This window comes from Protobothrops mucrosquamatus, unplaced genomic scaffold (assembly GCF_001527695.2).
Source record: "Protobothrops mucrosquamatus isolate PMUCROS unplaced genomic scaffold, P.Mucros_1.0 scaffold776, whole genome shotgun sequence".
Classification (NCBI taxonomy): domain Eukaryota; kingdom Metazoa; phylum Chordata; class Lepidosauria; order Squamata; family Viperidae; genus Protobothrops; species Protobothrops mucrosquamatus.
Genome location: NW_015387044.1, coordinates 254,147 through 269,442, shown reverse-complemented (window position 1 = coordinate 269,442; position 15,296 = coordinate 254,147). Strand labels below are relative to the sequence as shown.

The window sequence follows — 15,296 nt, the reverse complement described above, 5'->3', positions numbered from 1 at the left end:
TGAAAAATGATCATAAGTCACTTTTTTTAGTGGCATTGCAACTTTGAATGGTCATTAAATGAACTGTTGTAAGTTGAAGCCTACTTGTATATATTGCCTATACAGGTATAACAATGTATTCTATCTTTTATTTCATAAAATAAGAAAAAATAGTCAGAATATACATATGTATGTATATATAAGTATATGTATATGTACATGCATATATATAGAATTCAGCACAGTTATAAATCAAAGAATCATAGAAGGTAAGGAATGGTAGTGTTTTTTGAAATCTTCTAGTCTAAGTCCCCTTGTTCATTGTATGAATCCAGTATAATACATCCTTGGCAGATGGCCACCCATTTAAACATTTCCAGTAAAAGCGTGTCCACTGCAATTCATAGCAATCTGTTCTACCGTTAAGCAGCTCTTACAATTAGGAAAACTGAATCAAAGAAAAAATTCTAAAAAAGTTATCAATAACAATTATTAAATTTACTATTAATTTTAGTTCAAAATAGGATACGAAAAGAATAGAAAATAACTAAAATAGTCTATGGAAGATACAAACGATAACAAGCATGCTTCTAAAAATATATCATGTATTATTCATACGAACTTATGAGTTTATAAGGTAGAGCTATTTACCAAAATGCTATTAACCTAAAATTGTGAAGAAAAGCAAAGATCCTCTGTTTAATATACAAATATTTTAACAATGAAGGTAATGCCACTATTGTTCTATTACATTATCCACTGAGCCTGCGTCAGCAACCAAAATTGTTAGAACTTTCAGCAGTGGCTATGCTGCATATAATCTCTTATGTTTTCATGTGGCCCAGACTGTTAATCTTGTGAATTTCTTTTAACTTAACAATTGGATATGATGTCATTTTTTAGTTAGTAGAAAACTACAAAGTGAACTGTTACATAACTCAGAACTGAATTCATTTAAATCACAATCCAACACAACCATTTCCCATAAAATCTACAAGTACTCATGCATACCGTTTTCTGATGCTACCAAGAAAGACTGCCTGGTTGGTAGACTGTAGAGAAGAAATATTTGATTAGGTGAATGCTCCATAGCAATACTTCCCTACCTAAATATTTCACAATATCATTCCTTATCTTGATCTAATCTCTTTGGCATTCTCAATGGCTAAAAAGAAGCCAGACTAGGTAGGCTTGATCCAGCTACAGAATATATTATAGAGCAGTGGTGGCGAACCTATGGCACGGGTGCCAGAGGCGGCACTTAGAGCCCTCTCTGTGGGCACGCGCGCCGTCGCCCCTGTCCTAGGCCTTCAGCTGCGTTTTATAAAACCTTTTCGCTTTAGGCCTCCGCTAGCGTGTGCAAAAAAAAAAAAAAAGGTTCAATCAATCAGTCAATTTCAACTTCTCATGGGAAAAAAACAATCTTGCAAAGTTAGAATTGATTGACTGAACTTTTTAGTCCCACCCAGTCTGCCATTACTACCACAGCCACACCCAGTCAATGGGCCACGCCCAGCCAATGGGCCACGCCCAGCCAATGGGCCACACCCACCCAGCACCTGACGATGCATAAGTGGGTTTTGGGTTGCAGTTTGGGCACTCAGTCTCTAAAAGGTTCGCCATCATTGTTATAGAGCAAAAGTTATTGTTCAAGACTATTTTGAGTTTTTTAGATGTACAGAAATAGAAGAACCCTATTAGATCAGATCAAATGCTAAAGGAACATGACTTCCTTGAACATCTCACTACCACAGTAAGCAGACAAATACTCGTATCTTCTGCAGGTTGCTCAGCAACTATAGCAAATTGGCAAACTATTTTTTAAATAAGTTGCATACATATAGCTTGTAATTGTGAGTCTGACAAATGTCTGTCTCAAGAACTAGTCCAATAAACTATAAAGCAGCTTTTCACAAGCCAATGCCCTCCAGATATGTTAAAGTGCAATTCACAAAACATTGGAATAACTAGGAATGAATGGGAATTCTGGAAATACATTTGAAAGACACAAATTTAGGGAACGTTGAATCAGACTATGTTAATAAAAATTACTATGATTATTCTGTAATAATGGATGTCAGAGTTGAAATATAACCTATGATATAAATGCTTGGTATGAATTTTTGAAAAGGGGTTTGATGGTTCAGTGATCAAAGATGCTGAGCTTGTCAGCTGGAAAGATGACAGCTTGGGTTTGAATCCAAGCACCATGCAACATGGTAAGCTCCTATTACTTGGTCTAGCTCAGTGTTTCTCAACCTGTGGGTCGGGACCCCATTTGGGGTCGATCGACCATTTCACGGGGGTCGCCAAGCAAGGCTGTCCGCCATTTTTTTTGTCCACCATTTTTTTTGCCCGCCATTTTTTTCCCCTTTTCCGGCGGGTGCCTTACCTCCCTTGGGCTGGGCCAGCTGGTGGTCGGCCTGCTCCGTCTCTGCCGCTTGCCAGCTACGCCTCGGCCGGCGCAGGGGGCGGAACCACGCATGCGCGGTGCTCCCGGACAGGGAAAGTCCTCGACTTACGACCGGTTGGGTAGTCCTCGACTTACGACCGGTTTAGTCCTCGACTTACGACCGGTCTAGTCCTCAACTTACGGCCGGTTTAGTCCTCGACTTACGACCGGTTGGGGTCACGGCATTAAAAAGGTTGAGAACCACTGGTCTAGCTCCTGCCCACCTAGCAGTTTGAGAGCATGCAGATGCGAGTGAATAAATAGGTAACACTTCAGTGGGGAGGTAACTGCATTCCCTGTGCCTTAGCCATGTAGTCATGCTGGCCACATGACCACAGAAATGTTTTTGGATAATGCTGGCTATCTTGGCAAAGAAACAGAGATGAGCACTGCCCCTTAGAGTCGGACACAACTGGACAGGGAAAACCTTTACCTTTACGTTTATGAATTTTTGATGGTCACAGCAAAAATAAATAAAAGAGGCTTGTGCAAAAAATTATTTACTAGAAAAATACAGAAAATTAAGGTAAAACTCTATCTTCCAATATCATTTCTACATATGTAAGGCTTTTTGCAAATTAATTTCCTATAGACTAAAATGATGTGTAATTAAAAATTTCATTACAGCACATTTTAGACAAATGATAGCGATAGCAGAGGTACTACAGTTTTAGGCTTGTTGGCAAGCAAATAATAGTGTATGTATATTTTAAATTAAGCATGCTTTATTCATTTTGTGTTTTAAGAATGAACTAGAGTAAGGCTTAGACTGATTACTATATTGAATTTGCTTCTTAGAAAAGACTAACATTTTTTTCAAAAAATGAGGCAAGCATCTTAAATTCCATGTGCATGTTTTTTGGGAATCAACAAGCTGATGTTAACATTAACTGAAATGGAAAAGAGCTTATTCTGGTTTTCTTGAGTGACAAAAGTTATTAGAAACAAACATGAAGCTTCTCTGCATTCTATTAAAAACACATAACTCCACTGAGTAAAATGTTAAATCTGCTACTGCCACTTAATATCTTATGTAACCCTCCCTCGTTTCCTGGTAATAATAAATTATAGGAATTTCCTAATTACCAAGGGGAAAAATGTATAAAACATTGGGCCACAATAGTACCCCATCAATACTGGCTATTAATAAGCTTTCTGAATGGCTTATTAATTTCCTAATGTGTTGTACACAAATTCTTTTTGTACAATCTACAGTATCTCTGGAAAGAAAAACACAATTTTTTGGCCAACAATTATTATTGTCAACAAACCCAGAAACCTTTAGTATGGGCAGATTATGACCAAAAATATAGAGTCTATTTATAGCTTCTCATCGAGGTGTTGGCAAATTTTCTCCCAGGCATGCATGCAGGCATGCATTTCTATAGGCCCTCCCTCGCTATGTCCCTCTATTTTCATAAATTTTAATAATATTACATTGGGCATTAACAAAAGTCTTGTGAGAATAATGAAATAACTACTAAAAGCAGGAAATTTCAGTGAAAAATTATTCTTGTGGTCCCATGTCAACGGATGATTGTCAATAGAATTTTAACGTACAGGTAGTTCTCAATTTATGACAGGTCATTTAGTGGCCATTCAAAGTTACACTGACACTGAAAAAATGTCTTATGACCATTTTTCACACTTATGACTGTTGCAGCATCTCCATGGTTACATAATTTACATTCCGATGCTTGACAACTGGTTCATATTAATGATAGTTGCAGTGTCCTGGGGTCATGCGACCTTCTGACAAGCAAAGTCAATGGAGAGGCCAGATTCACTTAACAACCAAGTTATTAATTTAGCAACTGCAGTGATTCACTTAACAAATGTGTCAAGAAAAGTTGTAAAATGGAACAAAACTCAATTTAACAAATTTCTCACTTAGCAACATAAATGCTGGACTTAGTTGTGGTTGTGGTTGTAAGTTAAGGACTACCTGTAGCAGCAAGATATTGATTAAGTCATCAGTAAATGCAGAATGATACGTTGTAAATCAAGAAAAAAAATATTTTCGTAAAAAGCATGAACCTAATTTTAGTACATAAGAAATTACATTGTTCCAAGCATTTGGAACTTTTCGACTGAAATAAGAATTCATACCTGATGGCAGCATTCACTGAGCCATCAGAATCTGAGGCGTTTACAAGCAAAACATCTGTCCCAGTAGGTGCATCCTCTGGAATGGTTTTAGAATACATATTAAAGGCAAACTTGGGCACATTGTCGTTGACATCATCTACTTTGACAGAAATGGTTCCTGTACCAGTAAGGCTGGGAATTCCTAGAGAAACAAAAAGGATTTGAAATGTTGGAAGTTATGTAGGGCACAATGTTAATACTGGCTATCCCAATTTTTATTTATTAAGTCGCATTTAACATTTCACAATTTGCCATGTTAGAAAGCTAAAATAATTCAAAAAATAAGAACCCTTTCTGACAGCAAAACGACATAGGAAAAGTTTTGGATACTTTACTATGAAGTGAAATGTTTGCCACCTGAATTTAAAATGATGGAACATTTAGTAGTATCAGTAGAACTCCAAATTAATGGCTGGCTGAGACTGTTCACATCATAATGTTGCATGCACAGTTTGTACAATTTGGCTAGTGAAAACCAAGCTAGAATTTGATGACTCCAGGGTGGAAAAAGGCAGAGAAAAGAAAGTTAAACTCAGATATTGCAAAAATGTTTTAGTAAAGTCATTTCTCTATTATTAGTCATAGGGAACAGATTAGAAAATTGTGTATGTGGTTTGATGGAAGTAAGAATATAGGAAATAGTAAAACTCTGCTTTTCCTTTCCAAAATCTTTGCTGAATTTGTCCTCTCAGGCAACATTTGTGTGTGTATGTGTATACCTATACACATCTATAGATATATAGACAGTGTGTGTTTAGCTGTGCTATAAAATAAAACAAAACAAAATACAACATTCCAAAGGAACGACCTGCTGCCCAAACATTAACATTCAAAATATACTGAACATGTTTCTTTTCAAGTTTTGTCCTAAGCTACATTTTTTATGGCCCTCTTTACTCTTGAACATATATAGTCAATCATGATTTTGTGAACTATTTGCATAAGTAAAGTAAGCACATATTTCATTCCACACTTCTGAAGCTGAGTAAGTTTTGCAGATGGTTGTAAGTGATATTTGCTAAAACAGTTTTAGATAATGGCTAACATGCAATAAAATTCAAGGAAAGTTCTTAAATAATAGATTTTTAACATCCAGGCAGCCTTTCTTTTGTTTTCATTAAATAATTTAGAATTGTTAATAGGAACAACAAATATATAGCAAGTCTAGTTCTATAAATAAGAAGGGCCCAGAAAAATTGTCTTATAGTGGAGCCCTTCCTTGATATAATTTGTCTATTTGGAAAGATTATTAATAAAATTATCCAGGAGGCATTTCCTTCCTGAAAACTAACTATCACTTTAATCAAATATACTGACTGTCATAACTTTCTTTTGTAACTTCATGATAAATGGTCCACAACTGTTTCATAAGTGTGTTAGTCCACAACTGGTCTATGTTCACTAGAGAGTTCTGGATTCTAAACACAAAATAAATAGCACCAATTCTAGATAGACTTCAGTTCTAGTTAGGCAGGAATGTCGTTTGGACTTCTAGCAACAGATGCCAGGTTCTGTTTTCTTAGTTTTAATGTGTTTTGTGTGAGAAACTGTGGTCTGCCAGAGTTCACAGAGAAGCCCTAGTCATCATAATAGTAATGATCTTTGGAATTTTGGTTCAGCATTATTAGGAAGCCACAAGCAGAGACATCCACAGAATCCAACTGTTGCATCATTTGCCTTTGACCCTGGAGATGGCCATAAATGCAACAAAGGCAGTCTGCCAAGCCCGTGACAGTAGAACATGGTCACTGAAGCAAAGTTCACACAGCATTTCAACAATCATATTAATACCAGGAAATAGAGGATTAGGATATACTATCTTACAAAATGAGTAAGCTCATTTCCTCATTGATGAGTGAATTCACTAAGGTAAGATTCTCTGTTGGTTGCTTGAACCCCCTTTTCAAGAATGTGAAACTAGTGCCCAAATAAGCCTGGAATGGTAACATCAACCTGCTCTTTAAGAGTAATGTTTTGAAAAACTCCCAACTCTGAAGTGATGATGACATCAAAATATTAGTTATATAATCCATAAGCACAGTATCTGACTGGAGTCATATGGTTTTATTGTGAATGTCATATTTCCTTCAAAATTTCATGTCAGGTAATGTAGGCTTTGAATTCATACTGCAATACATGCATTAAAATACAATGAAACAGATACCCTGATAGTTTCAGTTTAGTACCTCAATGACTCCTGGGAAACTCATATTTTTCCTTATTTTTGCTAGTAAATTGTATTTAGTTGTTGAATATGGTTTATTGAAGATTGAGTCAAATATTAAGTGAAGCGGTTAACAGAGGATAGCTTCTTTTAAAAACTCTCTTCAATAATTACATAATCACACACACACACACACACACATACAAACAACCATATTGGAAAACACAATTTAACAGTCTAATTAATTTAAATGGATTTTAATATCTTTTTGATTGCTCCAAATTTTGGATAATGGGACTACTTCAATAGAAAGCTATGAAAAGAATATCATATGTTACTGTACACTATATATAAAAAGAGCTCAAATATAATATCTTAGAATCTTACTTAGTTTAAGGATTATGGATAGTCAAATAATGTTACTCATTGTAAGACATACAAAATAGAAAGCCCTGTATGATGCAAGGGAAAGCACATAGTATAAATATGTAAACATTTTAATTTTAACAGAACTCTTTAAAAGGAATAGTTACTTGAAGACCACAGTATGGAATGCACAAGGGGAGAAATTAGAACAAGTTTTTTTAGAAATGTGTAATTTGCCAAACCACTTAATGGAACCAAGTAAGCTGTAACAAATCAAGATCGTGAAGCAGTATGGTTTGGGTTTATTTTAAGCCTACAAAAGTATACCAGGAAAGCATGCTGACTATAAATGTAACTCTTCCTTATACATAGAAGGACAAAAGAAGAACAATATGCTTTTGTGTGAAAGGCATTGTAAGTAGAAAGACCAAACAATAAGCGTAAAAAGTTACGGAGGTTACTTTAGAAACCATATGTTCTGGTTAGCAACATAGTTTAAAAAAATAACAGCCAAAAAACAGTTCAGCTTAAGCATTTTGTATGAAACAATGTTTCAGGTAAAATTCACAGTCATAAATGATGATAGAATAAGAGAAAGAACCTAAATTTTATTTCTGACCCTAGATGGGTTGGCATTTTCTCATTCAAGAAAGAACCTGGGGTATAGAACTTGGGGGGGTGGATCTTCCTAGAATCCTAGCTCTATTTGATGGCAGCTGTACCCAGGAAGGTTTTTTCAGTCTTATCTGATACGACACTTCTTCCCTTTCCTAGCTCAGATATTCCTTCTTACAGTCATTCATGTCTTTGTCACCTCACACTTGGCTCTCCGCCCTTGAAGACTATCCAGAAGTCTTCATTGGTCCAGAATGCAGTAGCACAAGCAGGGATAGGCAAACCCCGGTATACCTTGGTAACTCCATGTAACACCGTGCATTCTAATGTACACTGGTTTCCAGTTTGCTTTTAGGCATGATTCAAGGTGCTGGTCATTATCTATAAAGTCCTACAAGGCATAGGGCCTGGTTACTTGAACGAACACCTAATTCACATAGCATCTGCCTGATTTATTTGACCTGGCAGATTGGATGGACCCCAGATTCCTTTAATTAAGCAAAATTAAATCATTGGGACAATGCACATGTGCTTTCTCTGTATCAGAGCCTGTCCTCTGGAATGAATTCACCCCCACTAAGATCTGAAGGCCCCCAACCTGCTGGTGTTTCAAAGCTCCTTGAAGATTTGATTATTCATTCAGCCCTTTCGTGAGAACGAATGAAGCCACATTTTTGAATAATTTGTTTTCATTTGTTCCCATCTAGTTTTGTCATCCTACCCTTCTTTTTGTCTTTTTTATTTTTTGTTAATGTTTTCAACAAATTATAAACTGTTCAGAACCACTGGGAGTTGGGCAGCAACAGGTTATTAATTAAATAAAAAACAAATGTCAACATTTTAAGTCAAGATGATGCTTTCTTAACAACCATTATGTATTTCTTTTCATATTTTAAATTTCAACATATAGATTATGATAAGCTTCTCTTTTCTTATTCCCCACTCCACCCCAACAGAACAGTACTACTCTAAACAGTGTCATATGTATCAGAACTCATTAATTTTTAAATGCAATTGGGAATTGAATTCTAATTGCTGTAACAGTACTTCAAAAAACTTGTGCCAGATGCTTTTTTCTACTCTGTGGCTTACATAAACTAGGTAAAAGAGTATGGGTGGTGTTTTAATTATGAACAAAATGGACATATACCAAGCTTTTGGCCTTGCTAATTTTATGACTCAATTTCAGTTTCTAGACTTCAGATTAAGGCCTTATGTCAATGATGAGAAATCTGTGGACATCCAAATTAACAACAATGCCCAAACATCCCTGCCTCATCTGCAATTCAGTAACATTTGGAAACTTGCCCATTTCCCATTCCTGGCTTATATGAATCATAGCCACTAACAACCATGGGGAAAAGTCATCTCATGCTGATTTCAGCCACATAAATTTTAGAGGCAGACCTAAGAAACCACTCACATCTGAGATTCAGCTTATTATGACATTAATGTTTAGTGAAAAGTAACTGCAGATTAAGCTCTCCATTCTCTGGAGCAATTCATGTTAACTTTTTCAAACTTGAAATGAGTTGAAATCACAAAGGAAATGTACAGATACATATGTACACACCATAAAGGCATGTGCACACGGCCATGCATTTATATACACAGAGCAAAAATATGATTAAGACCAGTACAAGGACAAGAACTCTGTGGATTTACAGATTTGCAGAATTGTTAAAAGTGCAATACAGAGTTTGTGTAACTGCCCCCTACACAGATACATACACAAAAAACTCAAATGGATCACATTTTATCTGTGATCCATTTGAGCATTTTTAAGTAGAAAATCAGGACAAAAACCCTTAAAGGAAATAAAAGTAACATGCCTTAAGGCCTTTTCATTTCATTTTCCATTTATCTGTCTATCTGCCTTATTTGATTTCATGTTTGTCATCACAGCAAACAGAAAATAATACACAAGAAGAATTAGTTATCAAATGACATGTTGAGGTGAATGTTGATATTCACATATGTCAACTCTACTATATCAGTCACAGATGTTCTTAGAAAAAGAAAATAAGCAGGCAACAAAAGAGTCCAAAATATATAAAACAGGTTCTATATAAGAAAAACTAACTGCTATGTTGAAAATAACCAAATGACATTTTTTACAGTTAATAAAACTCATTGAGGTAATATCCAGGGCTTGATTTATGCTCAGTGATTTTATAAATGAGTATAATTTTGACAAGCTGTTTTTTAAAAAAATTGGATCTGCACAGCTTTGCTTGCATAGGTGATGCTGAGAAAATATATTTAAAAAAACAGAAGTTACATTTAATTACTATTTTATAGACTTTTCATGAAGAAAGGTTCAGTTACTAGCATGTCCTCTAACTAATCTGAAAAAGGAAATAAACTATTGAATAATAGACATAGAAAAATAAAGTTGAGAATAAGATAAGGAAAGGAAGTCCATAAATCCATTAATTTGTTATTTTCTGTTGTTCTCTTAAATATTGTCAATTAGTTTATTCCAATGATAGTTTCCATACATTTGTATTATACAAAGGTGATATAAATAAGCATATTATATTTATAAAATATAATGCAAATTTCCATCTCTTTCACAGTTAAAACAAATTAAAGAAGTTGCTATGTATCTACTATATCAAAGGAAAACATTACCTTTTTCTTCTTATCCTACAGAGAACTATAAAAAAATTAGCTAGCTTTATCTCTGGTCTGAATCAGATTAAAAAACATGGCTTGTTATAGATTTTAGCAATATTGGAAGGGCCTTAGAAATGGGGTAATGAGAAGACTATATATTGTAAAATTCAACGGAGAACATTTTTATTTATTGTATGATTATTCCAAAAAATATAAGGCAGTGTATTGTCTACTTTCTGGGCTTTGCTATTAACTAATGAAATCTCTGGAATACAAGGAAATTGCAATAGTTCCCTAAAGACACTTCTCCAAAACAAAGAGTTCTGAAGTTCAACCGCATCTTGCTAAATCTACATGAGATAAAAGGATAAAAATAAAAATGAATCAACCTCATTGTAAATATAAAATTGGTCTCAATCAACTTTTTTTTTTAAAAAAGCATAACAGATATGGATCCATAACTCTTCTATTAACTCCTGCTTATCCAGTCAAATTTCAGTTTCTTGTCAAATTCTTAACCTTTCTCTTTCACCACAAAATTCCTTCCTGGCATTTTAGCTAAAATCAACTTTGGTGTTAATTGTTTGGTGTAGTTTCCAATTGGCCTTACAAAAATAGAAATAAATACTATAGCTTATTTCACAAACAATTGAAAGAGCCCTCTTTAAAACTAATTAGTAGAAATTTTAAAAACCATTCAGTTCATTTTTTTTATGAAAACAAGAATCACCAGCCAATGCTTAATGCATAGCTTCCATACCACAAAATGAATGGAGCTCTGTGAAACAACCAATTTGTAAGAAAAATTTTCTGCAGTTTGTGCCAGTAAAATTTCCTGTGAATCTTACCAACATAACAAAAAGCTACCAAATGTACATGCTTGCATGAAGTATTACATATGTCATTGTTGCATATATTATACAGAACATCATCTGTACTGATGTACAGAAGTATGGAACAATATTTACAGTGTTAATATGACTATAACACTATACATTTAATTATCTTTGACAAAGCTTGGCCCATATTGCATTTATTCTTGAGTAAAGAAATTGAGCTTTGAAAATAAAACAAAATAAATTATGTATACACTCTTATATATGCTACAATGTAGATTAAAAAATCAAGAGAATAATTCTTTGCTCACTGAACTTTTTCATGCCATTAAAATGTTAAAACCTTATAAGTTGCTTACCTGAATCAATAGCTGTGATCAACATGATATATTCTTTCTTTTTTTCCCTGTCTAAGCTCTGTACAAGGTGGAGCTCTCCATTTGCTGAGAGAGTAAAGGCACCATCTTCATTTCCATAAATTAGAAAATAGGTTAATTTGCTATTTAGTCCTTGATCATCATCTCTTGCCACAACCTATAGAGCAATGAATGATGTTACTTTGAATATGTCTTTGTTTATGTTCTCTTCATTCAACATTTTTCATGTTTGTGGTTTTTTATCTGACAAAAATCCATTCATTAAAAACTTATTTACATTGATTTAAAACAAAAACTTATTACAGATGCAATTAATTACACTTATTTAAATATTATTTTCAGTCACTTAAAACTGAATGTAGCATTTATATTTTCATGCAAATATATGTTTAATGTGTAAACACACATTAAACATATATTTGTATGAAAAAGCAAACAGTTTGTAATCAACATAGTTCTAACCCATCAATTGAGATAAAATCACATATAGGCTATGTATAATAATCAGCAAATGCTAAAGTTATAAAGGTTAGATCCTGGAGACTTCATGCTCATGCTTATGTAGCTTTCTTGGCAAGAATACAAAAGTAACTTGCTACTGCTCTATTCTGATTCACACTCACAAACACACAGAGATTGTTTTATCATAGCCTATAGCACTTGGCCTTCTTGATGGTCTGACATCCAAATGCTAATCAGAAAAGTTGTGCAAAGTTTTTAAATAAGTTGCTTTACAATGCATGGCACGATGAATGAGGTACCTCTTTTCAAATCATTAAAACATCCATATCTTTTGCAAGGCATGTCTGGCTGGTTCAAAAGCAATTCCCATCTGTCTATGGATTCTGTGAAGGATATTAGTTGTGGTGCACAGCTAGGAAGAAAAGACTTTCTCAAGCAGCCATACAAGCCTTGCAAGACATCACGGTACCAATGATTTCAATGAACTGGGGAGAAATGGCAGAATACTTGCCCTACATACAGAAGATTACAACTTCAGTTTCAGTTCTCTCTTATTGGGATTGGGAAAATTTCATCCTGAATTCTTTATTATGTCAAATATGTGATATCCTAGTAGATGCATGTAAGGAACATCATGTTCATATGCAAAGTAGTCTTTACAGAGCCAGTTTTCATAGACCATAGGGACTTTGCTTGGGTAAAAGCATTGTGAGCTTTGGATGCTTTTGGAAAATACTCACTATAATTGTGTCTTTTCTGGTAGCAGAAAATGTTCCATAGGTGAGGGTTGCAACTAAGACTGTTATTCTGTTCCTATTCTTACTAAAAAGCAGGATGTGAAAGCCTTATGGCTTAAAGTCTTGATTAGCAGCAGAGACCAATATTTATGGGCCCATCTGGTGATATAAAAATGGTCTTGTGTAAATGGATTTTTTTTCTTTTATATTATCTTTTGCTTTTATTTGTTCCGTATTTATCGCTCCTTTTCTGAACTTTGCATAGATGAAGATGGCACAAACCATCCTGTTAAATGGTTGCATAGTCTAGCTAACTGGGTCAAATCTTGCTTGACTTTTTAAAGGTAAATCAAAGACAGATAGACACTGCTATATGTTTGTGTGTGTGCGTGTGTGCCCAATAACATATAAATGCTGATCTTAGTAAATATTATTATTATTCCTTGCTAAAACATACTAACCTGAAGAATGATCTTTGGTAATGTTTCTAAATTTTCTGGGACGTTTACAGTATAGGGAGACAGCTCAAATGTAGGAATGTAATCATTAATATCCAATAAAAAAATGCTGACAATAGTGGTATCAGTCCGGGGACTACTTCCACGATCAGTTGATTGGATTGTTAATGAATAGGATGCTATTTTTTCTCGGTCCAAAGGTTTTGCTATTGTTATTACTCCTGTGACAGAATCGATCCGAAACTCATTATTTGTATTTCCACTGATTACAGTATAGCGAACATGCCCATTGGAGCCGTCATCGTTATCTGTAGCAAAAACTTGGACTACATCTGTCCCCGTCAGAGTATTTTCTGCAATCTCAACTTTGTATAATTTTTGAGCAAAGAGAGGGTTATTATCATTGATGTCAAGGATTATTGCAACTATATCTGTAGATGAAGAGAGAAATGGTTGTCCTTTATCTGTGGCAATTATAGTTAAGGTATAATTAGAAACTGTTTCTCTGTCAAGTTCTCCAATCAGCCTTACTTCTCCATCTATAGTTCCAATACTGAATTTGTTTCCTGAAGGATTTAATAAATTATATTCAATATAGCTGTTTGGACCACTATCTGGATCAGTTGCTTGGGCTTTGAATACAATGGTGTCAATGGGCGTATTCTCTGGAATGTACGTCAGTCTTGGAGAGATAAAACTGGGAGGATTGTCATTGACATCAAGCAGTATAATAGATACTTGTGTTGTGCTTGTATATCTGAAGGCTGGAGGAGAAGCCATATCATTAACTTGAACAATCAGGCTATAGAAAGATTGGCTTTCACGATCCAATGTTTGCTTGATGCTTAGAACACCATTTTTGTCAATACTAAATTGTCCTAGGCTATCTCCAGAAGTAACACTGTAGGTCAACTGTGAGTTAGAACCTAAAAAAAAAGAAGTTAAAAAAAGAAAGATTTCATAATTCCAATCATTATGAACATAAAACAATACACAACTTATATATGTCTGCATTTATATAATTTATACATAGCTACATTTGGTGAATCCTAGGTACCACACCTTTTCTGCTGTGGCATTATGAAATGCCCCCCCAAGGGAGGCTAGTTTTATCACAGGTTCCTCCAAATCAGATTGAACAGTCAGGCCTGGAGAATAGTAAAAAGTCAGGCCTGGGGAAACAATCAGTCAGAACCCAAGTGAACCCTGGTGTAGTCAGTCAGAACCCAGGTGAACAGTTGGTCAGAACCAGGGTGAACAGTCATGCCTGGAGAACCCAGGGACTGATGAATTATGGAAATTTTTTTAATACTAATAATTAGCTTGATATTTATTGTTTTAGTTTTGTTGTACACTGCCTAGAGCAGGGGTCGACAACCTTAAACACTCAAAGAGCCACTTGGACCTGTTTCCCAGAGAAAAGAAAACACTGGGAGCCGCAAAACTTGCGCGCGCATGCGAGGGGGGGAGCTTGATTGAAGAGTTTAATTAAAAAGAAATAGAGGCTGCTGTGCATGAATTCTCTCTCTCTCCCCCTCTCTCCCTCTCCCTCTCTTTGTCTCCCTCCCTCTCTCTCTCTCCCCCCGGCACCTGGCAAGCTGGCTTCACACTGTTCTCCGACAAGCTGACACACATTCTTATTGGGCTGGCTCTCTCCTGCCCTTGGTCTGCCAGTCCTCTTCCCCACTCAGTGTGTGTGTGTGTGTGTCTGTGAGAGAGAGAGAGAGAGAGAGAGAGAGAGAGAGAGAGAGAGAGAGAGAGAGAGAGAGAGAGAGAGAGAGAGAGAGAGAGAGAGAGAGAGAAGGGAAGCGCAAGTGCCTCTCTCTGTGTCTCTCTTTGCAAATGGCAGAAGAGGCTGGGAGCCGCAGGAGAAGGCTGAAAGAGCCCCCCGAGATCCGGATGATTCCGGATCTCCTTACTTTCCGCCGCGCCCTCAAGACATGGCTTTTCCAGCAAGCGGGCCTGACCTAGGGAGGATTTTAGGTAGGGATGATTTTAAGAAAATTTTAATTGACACACAGCTTCGAATATTTGGCTTTTAATTTGGTTTTATGGGGTTTTTTTGTTCTTTGATGTATTTTGT

General features: G+C 35.5%; 1 protein-coding gene across 1 annotated transcript in view; it reads right to left on the bottom strand.

Moving 5' to 3' along the window:
• FAT4 (FAT atypical cadherin 4) overlaps positions 1–15,296 on the bottom strand; it is a 133,759-nt gene that overhangs the window by 38,066 nt on the left and 80,397 nt on the right. Inside the window, exons 5-7 of the mRNA XM_029284629.1 lie at positions 13,217–14,139; positions 11,539–11,713; positions 4,541–4,721 (exon numbers count right to left, since the gene is read on the bottom strand). Coding sequence (XP_029140462.1) covers positions 4,541–4,721; positions 11,539–11,713; positions 13,217–14,139 — 1,279 coding nt within the window. The remainder of the gene's footprint in view (positions 1–4,540; positions 4,722–11,538; positions 11,714–13,216; positions 14,140–15,296) is intronic.